The sequence below is a fragment of the Triticum dicoccoides genome, chromosome 5B (assembly GCF_002162155.2).
Source record: "Triticum dicoccoides isolate Atlit2015 ecotype Zavitan chromosome 5B, WEW_v2.0, whole genome shotgun sequence".
Lineage (NCBI taxonomy): Eukaryota > Viridiplantae > Streptophyta > Magnoliopsida > Poales > Poaceae > Triticum > Triticum dicoccoides.
In genome coordinates this window covers 465068490-465080620 of record NC_041389.1, presented here as the reverse complement: position 1 = coordinate 465080620, position 12131 = coordinate 465068490, and the positions used below count along the sequence as shown (strand labels likewise).

Sequence of the window (12131 nt, the reverse complement as noted above, 5' to 3'; positions counted from 1 at the left end):
TTCGTCTAAGTCCCTGGGTTTTTTTTCATATGTACCCATGTTCATCATGCCATAACTCTCTGCATGCCGCTCCATTTTGTGCGTGTAATATGTCAAATTGTTCCTCTCAACGAGTACTTCATTTCAATCCATTGAATCACTTCCATTTGAGCTCATCTTGATGCCCGAAATGCTATTGGAAATGTGCATGTTGCTGTTAATCTGCTGAAACTGTTATAACATGTTCATTTGTCATTTTTGCCATGTTTGATGTGTGCATCCTATGAGGTTGATGTCTACATGTGTTTTGATCTATGCTATGCCATCTTTCCAGAGGTGCCATCCATGTATTTTTGTGACTTGTGTACTGAGTGCATCGAGCTTGTTAAGTAGGGTGCTTGGTGTTGCTGTTTTCCTGACTGATTCTGTTATATTTTGTTGCTATGTAAACTTGCTGCTACAAGTCATTTCGTGCATTATTCTGGAGATGTTTACTAAGGATGTTTTGTTATACATGTCATGCTCTATCAATTCGTGCCCCTGGTTGCATTTATAGCCTGATGTATCATGTTGTTATCTTGCTCCAAAGTTTGATAAATAATGTTGCTGTCAACGTGTTAACATGAAGTTCAGTTTTGGCCATGTACTTTTCTAGTGATCCATGCATCCTATGAACTTGTTCTTGCCATGCTTAGCTTCATAAACATGTCTTCTTATTGTTGGTTGCCTTGCCATGCCATGTATTTCTCTGTGTGAGTGGTTCAAGCTCACCAACATGCCTACTTCTCGTTGTTCCTGCCATGTATGAATCTGTCATATCTTTTGCCATGTTTACATGGGTGCCATCATATTTTTCTGTGCCCTTTTGGCTCATGGTCAGTAAGGGATTTTTGTTATATGCAATTAGTAGATTCATGCCATGCCTTTGTTTGCCATGATAAGTTCCTGTAACATGTTGTTTGATAGCTCTAAACATTGTAACCTGATGTTATTTCTGCTAAGCCTGAAACTGTTATTATTTGCAATCTTCCCACGTCCTTTTGAGCATGTTCTAGTCTTTTCTAGAGATAGCTCAGTGTTCATGTTTTGTCATGCCTTACATGTACTTCATGCCCATGCCTTTTATTATTACGTGGGGATGTTGTAGCATATTGTTTTGATGCTTGCAATATGCCTAGTTGCTGTTTTGGACAGATTGTTGTTATGATTTGTATAGAGTGTATGTGTTGAACCGTTGCTCCGTTTTGAGTGTGCTCTATATGAAGCTTGCTTGGTTTTGCATGAAGTTATTATCATGTTGCATCCTTATTTTGAGGTGTTTGCTTTATGTTTGGATGCATTTTGCATCAATGCCATGCTCAACTTGTTTTGCTCATATCTTCTAGGCCGTAACTCCGAATTAAATGAACTTTATATGTAACTTGAGTAGAATCTCGTGTAGATCATCTTGGTGCATCTTAAATTGCTATTTAACAACTTGAACATAAGGTTTGTTCAGTTCTGGACCAATTTCGAAATTTGCATATGAGGACTTACCGGAATTGTTATATGTTGTTCCCGGCCTCATTTAAACTTGTTTTGATGTGTTGTTCTTGTTTGCATCATCTCTTGCCATGAGTAGCTTCATGTAGCTTTGTCATACATCATGCTTGTTGTGCATCATGTCTTGTCTATGTGTGGTGTGTTTACCATGTTGTGTGCTTCTTCTCGATAGTTCCCGTTTTGTTGCGATCGTGAGGATTCGTTCGTCTACGCTTGGTTCGTCTTCGTGGCTTCATCTTCTTCATGGACTCGTTCTTCTTCCTAGCGGGATTTCAGGCAAGATGACCGCTACCCTGGATCTCACTACTATCATTGCTATGCTAGTTGCTTCGTTCTATCGCTATGCTGCGCTACCTATCATTTGCTCTTCAAGCCTCCCAAATTGCCATGAACCTCTAACCTTTGACACCCTTCCTAGCAAACCGTTTGGCTATGTTACCGCTTTGCTCAGCCCCTCTTATAGCGTTGCTAGTTGCAGGTGAAGTTGAAGATTGCTCCATGGTGGACAGGGTTATGTTGGGATATCACAATATCTCTTATATTATTAATGCATCTATATATTTGGTAAAGGGTGGAAGGCTCGGCCTTATGCCTGGTTTTTTGTTTCACTCTTGTCGCCCTAGTTTCCGTCATACCGGTATTATGTTCCCAGATTTTGCGTTCCTTACGCGGTCGGGTGATTTATGGGACCCCCTTGACAGTTCGCTTTGAATAAAACTCCTCCAGCAAGGCCCAACCTTGGATTTACCATTTGCCTCACCACCACCTACCTTTCCCTTGGGAGTAATTAACCCAAGGGTCATCTTTATTTTAGCCCCCCCCAGGCCAATGCTTGTCTAAGTGTTGGTCCAAACCGAGCGATGTCCGGCGCCCCCTGGGCAACCAGGGTCTATGCCAACCCGACGTCTTACTCATCCGGTGTGCCCTGAGAACGAGATATGTGCAGCTCCTATCGGGATTTGTCGGCACAGCGGGCGGCTTTGCTGGTCTTGTTTTACCATTGTCGAAATGTCTTGTAAACCGGGATTCCGAGACTGATCGGGTCTTCCTGGGAGAAGGTATATCCTTCGCTGATCGCGAGAGCTTATCATGGGCTAAGTTGGGACACCCCTGCAGGGTATAAACTTTCGAGAGCCATGCCCGCGGTTATGTGGCAGATGGGAATTTGTTAATGTCCGGTTGTAGATAACTTGACACTAGATCCGAATTAAAACGCATCAACCGCGTGTGTAGCCGTGATGGTCTCTTCTCGGCGGAGTCCGGGAAGTGAACACGGTCTTTGGGTTATGTTTGACGTAAGTTGGAGTTCAGGATCACCTCTTGATCATTACTAGTTGACGACCGTTCCTTTGTTTCTCTTCTCGCTCTCATTTGCGTATGTTGGCCACCATATCATGCTTAGTCGCTGCTGCAACCTCACCACTTTACCCCTTCCTTTCCCATTTAAGCTTTGCTAGTCTTGATACCCATGGTAATGGGATTGCTGAGTCCTCGTGGCTCACAGATTACTACAACAACAGTTGCAGGTACAGGTTTTGCGATGATCTTGACGCGAGAGCGATGTTTGCTTGTTTGGAGTTCTTCTTCTGCTTCTTCTTCGATCAGGGGATAGGTTCCAGGTCGGCAGCCTGGGCTAGCAGGGTGGATGTCGTTTGGGCTTCTTTGTGTTTCATCCGTAGTCGGATGGTGCTCTTATGTAAGATGATGTTGTATTCATGTGGCATTGTTTGCCTCTTGTATGTATCCCCATCTATTATGTAATGTTGATGTAATGATATCCACCTTGCAAAAGCATTTCAATATGCGGGTCTATCCTTGGTGGGACCTTCGAGTTCCTTTTGGATACGGTCACATATTGGGCGTGACAGTCTCCTCCTTCTTGATCCAGCAAGGGGAGAGGAGAAGTTGAGGGAGAGCTCTAGCAGCACGACGGCGTGGTGGTGGAGCTTGCAGTTCTCCGGCAGGGCTTCGCCAAGCACTACTGAGGAGGAGGTGGAGTTGGAGAGGGGGAGGGCTGCGCCAGGGGCAAGGGGTGAAGCTCCCATGCACCTCCCCACTATATATATAGGGGTGGACGGGGCTGGTTTCTTGCCCTCCAAGTCCATTGGGGCGTTGGCAAAGGTGGAAGGAAAAAAATCCCATCATTTCCTTCCCCGCCGATTGTTATCCCCCCTTTTTAGGGATCTTGATCTTATCCCTTCGGGATATGATCTTATTCCTTCTAAGGGGGATCTTGGTGCGCCTTGACCAGGGGTGTGGGGACTTGCCCCCACTACCCACGTTCATGTGGGTCCCCCATGCAGGTGGGCCTCACTCCAGAACCTTCTAGAACCTTCCCGGTACAATACCGAAAAATCCCGAATATTTTCCAGTGGCCAAAATAGGACTTCCCATATATAAATCTTTACCTCCGGGCCATTCCGGAACTCCTCGTGACGTCCGGGATCTCATCCGGGACTCCTAACAACATTCGGTAACTGCACACTAATTCCCATAACAACTCTAGCGTCACCGAACCTTAAGTGTGTAGACCCTACGGGTTCGGGAATCATGCAAACATGACTGAGACAGCTCTCTGGCCAATAACCAACAGCAGGATCTGGATACCCATGTTGGCACCCACATGTTCCACGATGATCTCATCGGATGAACCACGATGTCAAGGATTCAAGCAATCCCGTATACAATTCCCTTTGTCAATCGGTGCGTTACTTGTCCGAGATTCAATTGTTGGTATCCCAATACCTCATTCAATCTCGTTACCGGCAAGTCACTTTACTCATTCCTAATGCATGATCCCGTGACTAACTACTTAGTCACACTGAGCTCATTATGATGATGCATTACCGAGTGGGCCCAGAGATACCTCTCCGTCACACGAAGTGACAAATCCCAGTCTCGATTCGTGCCAACCCAACAGACACTTTCGGAGATACCCGTAGTGCACCTTTATAGTCACCTAGTTACATTGTGACGTTTGGCACACCCAAAGCATTCCTACGGTATCTGGGAGTTGCACAATCTCATGGTCTAAGGAAATGATACTTGACATTAGAAAAGCTTTTAGCAAACAAACTACACGATCTTGTGCTATGCTTAGGATTGGGTCTTGTCCATCACATCATTCTCCTAATGATGTGATCCCGTTATCAATGACATCCAATGTCCATGGTCAGGAAACCATAATCATCTATTGATCAATGAGCTAGTCAACTAGAGGCTCACTAGGGACATGTTGTGGTCTATGTATTCACACATGTATTACGGTTTCCAGTTAATACAATTATAGCATGAACAATAGACAATTATCATGAACAAAGAAATATAATAATAATCATTTTATTATTGCCTCTAGGGCATATTTCCAACAAAATCTTCCTATGGCAATTATCACAGGACGCGGTACTTACTAGACAAGTGATGAAAAAAAGGAAATGGCCAGGGAACCCTTGCTGCTCTTTTTGCAAAGGGGTGGAAACAGCTCAACACCTATTTCTTACATGCCCAGTGGCCAGGGTAGTCTGGCGATCCATTGGGGTGGTTTTAGGCACTGATAAATGTCCAACGAACTACTGGCAATACTTCGTATGGTGTCACAAGTTTCTCCCTGGGAAGAAAACTTTCTACACGGTGGGCTTAGCGGCCACTTGTTGGGCCATATGGTTGGCGCGCAATCAAGCTACTTTTGAAAATAAACAAATCAAGACTCCTTTTGAGATTGTGTTCTCTCTGTGCTCTTTTTTACTCTACTAGATAGGTCTACAGCAAGGGGATGACGCCAGGGACCTGCGCACAGGAGCTGAGATGGTCAGGGATAGCACGATGGAGCTGATGAAGATGTGTGATGCTATCAAGCAACCGATCCAAGGTGCCTGATGCTTCGGAGATGCTGTGGCCGAAGAGATGGCTGGCACGTGACGTCTATCTTTTGCTGCTTCTTCCCGGAGGAGATGTTTTCTTTCCGTCGGGCATGCTGCTGTGTTTGCCCTTAGTATGGTCTTTTGAGAATGTAATAGGCTAGACTTTATGTTGTGCTACTTAGGTTTTCGTCCCATGACACTCGTTTTGATGGCGAGCGAGTGTGGTGGGTTTCCTGATAGTGCTGGACCTCGCTCTACCTCTTTCCCTTCTCCTGACTTTTCCCGTTGGAACTGGTTGTATTTCCGTTCTATGCAATGGAAAGGGGTAAAGCCCGGTTCTAAAAAAATATTCAATTGGTCCAATTTATGCGCGGCAAGAAAGCAACAGAAATATTTCACCAAACTTTCCGGCTGCATTTGATTTGAAACTTTGAAAACATAGTAGAAATAATAGACAGCTCATATTATCCAAGGGGCACCTTTCTTTCTAGAAACTCATCTCAAAAGAATATCTAGCTTAGGCCTACCTGGTCTGGGGTAATTTGGGAATGGGCAATCAACCGGGAAGCCACCGATTACGAAAATTAACACGTCTTGTGCACACAAACCAACAATAGACCGTAAAAACTGCAACAGGAACACACACACACACACACACACACACACACACAAAACAACAGCATGCAGCAAACAAAAATCAACCATAATGCACAAACAAAAAGCAGAAAAGCGTCCAAAAATAAATCAAGCGAGCAAACCTCGACACAGTAAGCGCAAATGACGAGGATGTACATTCCGGCCAACCGTGTGTTCCCGGACACTACCAACGTAGGGAGCGGCAGAACGCAGGGCAAGGGCAACAGGCGGGAGACGAGGGGGGCCAGGCATGATTGTGTGTTGGAAACGGCCCGCTCAAACGTTATTCGCCCTCAAGGCTGAGGGGTGCACACCAGGCTACCGGGCGAGATGTGTCTACAAAACCTGGTCAGTTATATTCGCCGCACCTTCTTCATAGACTGGGTAGGACAGTTACCATTTTTCTGTACTATTATATTCAATTTATGTGGGCAAAAAAATAGCAAAAATAGTGTACCTTACTTTCCGGGCATTTTATGTTTAGGCCAAGGGTGCAATGGGTCATCTATTTTCTCATCAGCGCATGATACAGGCACAACTTGTGATGTATGACCATCTAAACTTTTTTTAACGTGGCGTGCTCGTATCAGAAAGGGTGTAACAGATCATCATTGTAGGTGAGGCTGTAGTGGGCAGTAATAGTCCCATTTAACCTCACGGTTATTTTCACAATTCCAAAATGAAGAAAAGCCAGAGCATGAAGAAGAAAACAAAGTGTTCATTCACCCGTTCAAGCAAATAACTTATGTGTCGCCAAAGAAAGCCATAGTATCATCGTTATCTGTCATTAGTCAAAAGCAATATGAACATAATCATCTGCATACAATTCAGGACAACATCCTTCAAATCGCTCACCTAACTTATTGGTTGCATTTGATTTTTGCCATTTTGCGGATCATTCATAAAACATGCTATTCATAGGATATGTGGCTTCTTGGTTGCAATTTGTCTTTGCGCCAAGGATGCAACGGGTCATCTAGTTTCATAGAAGACAATAGTCAGTAGACTATTTTTGAGTGATAACATGGTTGCATGTTTATCTAGCTCGGGTGTCAAGCTAGTTGTGGAAAGGGGAAATGTTTGACCTTTGGATAAAAAATGTCTTCGATGATACTTTGGCGAAAGGTATTACAGATCCTACGCTTTTGGTCATCAGTTCTCCAACTAACTGTTTGAGAGACTATTTGACGATGGTACTATACATCCTTGTGGGACATTGTTTTTTGCCTCGTATTTATGGTAAAAAAAAGGAAACAAAACAAGTGGATGGGGGTCTTGTAGTTGCTTAGATACCAGTAAACAGTATGCAAAATTTTCAAGTTCAAATTTTCTAATTTTTTTACCTCCGGGACCCAATGGTAGAGTCTACAAATCCTCAAAAGGTGTTTTACTTTGTTGTTGTTGATAAGCTTCCTCTTGACGATATTTTCTAAAATAGCATTACCAAGATATTTAGCCTCTTTTTTGGTGGCTAATTTTAGTTGCACTCTATTTACCATTTAAGTTGCCAATAAAAAGATGCTCTCTTATTCTACTTGGAAGTTATTAAATATATATAATTTAGTTATCCGATGGTTGTATTTTGTTTCCAATAGTTTGAAGTTTGATTAACACATACGTATGTAGCCAAAACCCAATTATCCAAAAAACAAACTTGAGACTAAATTGGGATAGCTGACCTCAGCACCAAATGAGATAGGCATGCAAAAATAAACAAGTGAGGGACGTTGTTTGGCCATTAAGAACATTATTTATGACATGCAAAACAAACATTTGCTTTCAACCAACACAACCACTTGGTCCACCATAGTGAAAATGGTACCCCTTGTTGATACCAGGAAGGAAATCAGTTTCCGTGTAACAATCCGGCTTGTCAACTAAAGGGGTCATATTAACTGTAACTGGTTCGAAAGCGCGACCTTTGGAGTCGTAGTTCTTAACATGCCTGAAGTACGCTGTTGTCTTGTCATCATCCTTCTCATCAGGAAAGTGACCACTACCCATTGGAGGACCATGAGTACTTTTTAAGTAATTGACAAATCCAGGCAATGCTTCTATACGCGGTGTTCCAGAACAAAGTTGCACTGGAAAATAACCCAAGAACGACGGGGTTTGCAAATCGTGACGGTACACCACCCAATCTTCGGATTTGGGATCCTATAGTCGATGAGGGATGATGTCCATTTTCGTGCAAACGGAAAGTAGAAACATGTTGTAGTTAGCAAGAATCTGGCCTGAAGTAAAAAAAATAGTTCCTTAACTTGTTCTTATAGTAGTAAAGCACCATACCATATTATTGTGGAGGCATTTATGTGAATTAACCCATAACCATATTTTGCATTCATAAAATCAAACACTATTGATTTTAGTTGTGAGAGAAAATAGCAGTACACTATTGGCCACCCATGTATGTTCAAATGTAATCATGTACGGTATGTTCAGATTTAATCATGTACTGGTATATTAGTATGTAAACCGGGATAAAGGGTGCACCTTATTAAGACTAAGCCTAACGTAGTGGTCATACTCGCCATAACTTGATGGGGGAGTAACTGCTTGCCCAGGCACTAGTGCAGCTCCACTTGCAGGAACAAATCCTTTGCACCGCAAGTTGTAGCAGCCCGCTGATTTAAAGTCCTTCTGGAAAATGGTTGAAGAAAACTTTAGTCTTGTCGATGTACAAATACCTACACTTTGATTGGTACCTATATGTTCTATTAAACGTTTAAGTTTACACTTACCGTCCAATATGTGAAGAAACGGACATCTCTATTATGATACAAAGAAGGGGATACCTACAAGCCAAAGCATAATTTGAAATATCAGTTTATTGGGTAGTCCTGGTCGAGTTACGATGATGAGTGTTATGTTTATACATGAAACCCGGCTTCAATTAAGTTGTAGTGTCCTCCATCTTGACAATAAATTTGTATGGATGCTCCGGAGTCTTGAGAGTATTCTTGATTTGGTGAACCCCATATACTAATTTCAGCTCGAAGGCCATAGAATCCTCCTGGTCTAGTGCGCCACATAGCATACTATGAATAATAAAGTGTATATCAAATTAGTGAATACACACAAAAAAATTGTACAGTGCAAACAAGATTAGCATAACAAATGTGAGTGCATTTTCTTGGAGTTGGTATGAGGTCGTATGGCGTGGATATCCTCGTGCTCATTTGGATGCTATCTAGATTTTCCTGACATCTTGTCCAGTAGGTTACTCATGATTTGGCTTGCCTGACATGGTGTAAGGTCAGTGCAACAGGAACTTTTGGTGGCGGTGCACTACTTTTTTTTGGAACGCATGGTCGGTCAGATGGTGTGGCTCCGGTGCTTTTCAAGGATGTAAGTGCCTTCTCTCCTCTTTGTGGAGGAATAAAGTTGGATCTGACTATCACATATAGAGGTGCATGGTATTCTGCCATATTTTTGTCACGTCAAGTCACCAACAAACCATGTCCTAAGTTCCTTTTCAAGCTAGTTGGTTGTCGGTGTTTTCGTGGCATATTTTGTTTGTAGTGTCCATCACTTCATATCCAATATACATTGGGATCCAAGGTTAATTCATTTAGGTGTATGTCTTTGTATATGGCAGTTTTATTTTGATAAAATGTTTGTATGGGAGATCCATACAGTATAAATATGAGCATCGGGATTTGAAACCTGGTGGGTGGAGTCGTACCCCCCCCCCCCTTCCCCAACTCCACCACCGTACGAAGAGATGGTTCTCCTCGTGTTTGATATTCATCCGGTTTTCTCCTAATTAATTATCTAGGAAATATGTTCTTAATAAAATGCATACATTTTTCGTCTGTAGAGAAATGTATTTTGATAGTAAGCATACAAGATCGCTAAACCAGGTGTCGAGATAAATGATTTTTGAAATATGCACCTTGTCTCCCTCACTAATAACCAAAATTTAGCTTCACTGGCTAGGACTTAGGTAGGTCATCATGCATGTGGATTCTATTGTTGTTTCTCTGGCATTTAAGTACATGCGCTTGCTTGGCTTCGAAAAAGCCCAGAGAGAGAGGGAAGGAGAGAGAGGGAGGGAGAGAGAGTACATGAGAAATAATATTGCCTCCTCCATCTTGATTTTTGACAAACGGAAAAGGCATATGCCTGAAAAGAGTGGTGTTCTGTAAAAAAAATGTTAGTTCTTCGCTAGTAGCATAATTGTTGCATCAAGCTCATAGACTACAAGTATTTCTTTTGACACCAAATGTCCTAATTGATAATCTGGCACATGATTAATAGAGAATAGTACCAACTCGCTACAAATAATATTGATCATCGGGATCAAATCATCAAGTAGGATAGGGTGAATAAATAAGGAACAGAACAAGACTGTGTGCATCGAAGGCTAAAAATACACTTTATTTACCTTCTTATTCATTTGTAAATTGCCACCTACATCTGTTGATTTAGCCAAAGTGATGCAGTAAGGCGTGAACGAAAAGCACAAAAAGATTGATATGACAACATAACCACAACCCATGGTACAAGGAAATGTGTTATTTCAGTGAAATCGAGTGCTTCCTTATTTAGATGGATGTTATGTGAAGAACGTGATATATATAGAGAGTATATCCACATTTTGTATAAAATCTTTAGATTACATATGCAGATCCACTCAACATTTAATGAAAGATATTGGGTGATCTATCTTCTTTTGATATGGATATAGATCAATTGTCCCATGAATCTTCACTAATAATGTGTTGCATTACATTTGTTTTATGATGAAGTAGTCGATGGAACTAGTAACAGCTTGGATACAACGTTTTTTATAGAAAACCATTTATGTAAATCAAACATTATTTTGTTTTTTTAATGTAGCACTAACTCAGATTTCAACCTTTTAAATCATGAAATTATTTGAACTAACTAATGTAGCAAATACCTTGTAATCTTAATGACCGATGATATAATTTTTCCTTTTTCCGAGGATAGTTTGTTTCAAAATTTTGGTTTGATCATTCTAATAAAAGAAATAAATATGTGTGCCAACAAGATGAGAAGTTCCTCTAAAAAAACAAGATGCAAAATTGCTTCCGTGATTCTTGTAGAACTTCACGCAGTCATCCAAAAGCTCAAGCTGATGAAGCAAGATGGACTATGCATTTATACGTCAACACACTCCCCCTCACGTGTGGCTCTCGGTTCCGATACAATGTAAACTACACGCATCAATCAGTTCACCCAAAAATTCAAGCTGATGTAGAAAGGTGGGTTATTCATTTATACGTCAACAATTCTCATCCACGCCTAGTTTTATTTAGGGGAATCTGATCTAGGCCTAGTAAGGACACAAGATCTTGGCCCTGGCACCGGGCCGTTGCTCACGCCTGCGCTATGTCCGCTGAGCAAACAAAGTCCGGCCACGATACGAACAGTCTGTTAAGAGCATTTTCAATAGAAGGTGTAAAATGCATCTCCAAAAAATGATTTTTGCATCTCCAAGAAAGGGGCAACTCCATCAGATGATGCAAAACGGAGATGTAAAGGTGCAACTCCAATAGGTGATGCAAAATGAACATGTAAAAACTAGTGGGCGGCGGCTGAATCGGGGCGGCGCCGGTGGGGACGGCAGCGGGGCGGCACGATTCGGGGCAGCAATGAAGGAGCATCGGAGGGGCGACAGGGGTGGCAAATCGGGGCTGCGGTGGCGCAAATCCAAGCAGCGAAGCAGTGGCGGTTGCGCAAATCGGGGTCGTGGAGCAGCGGCGATTCAAGGCGGAGAGAGGAGGAACGGCGTAGGGGCGGCAACGGAGGTGGAGGGGGGCCTCTTTGACCGGAGGAGGAAGTCACGGCCGCCGCCAGCAGCCAATCACCCACCACAGACGCGTCGGACTTCGAAATTTTGGCCGGCGGAGGTTGGTTCGCCGCCGGGTTGCGCCCCCGCGCCATCTGCCGCTTCACGCCTCCACTGCGTGACTTGGCGGTCCGCTGCTTCTTCGCAGACAGCTCCCGCGCGACGGCTACCGGCCAAGATGGGGCAAATCTAGGGCGGCGACATGGAGGCGAAGGCCAAATTGGAGACCATGGTCGCGCCGCCGACGGCTGCGGCGAGGTGCATAAGATTCACTCGGTACGAAATGATCCAAGGTG

General features: G+C 43.1%; 1 protein-coding gene across 1 annotated transcript; it reads right to left on the bottom strand.

Annotated features, from left to right (window-relative positions):
• Positions 1–7796: 7796 nt before the first annotated feature.
• On the bottom strand, positions 7797–9049 carry LOC119306345. The gene is made up of 4 exons (XM_037582589.1): positions 8894–9049; positions 8759–8812; positions 8511–8657; positions 7797–8174 (listed from the first exon to the last, which is right to left on the bottom strand). Exons 1-4 carry the CDS (start codon positions 9047–9049, stop codon positions 7797–7799), a joined length of 735 nt encoding a protein of 244 aa, XP_037438486.1.
• Between the last annotated feature and the right edge of the window lie 3082 nt (positions 9050–12131).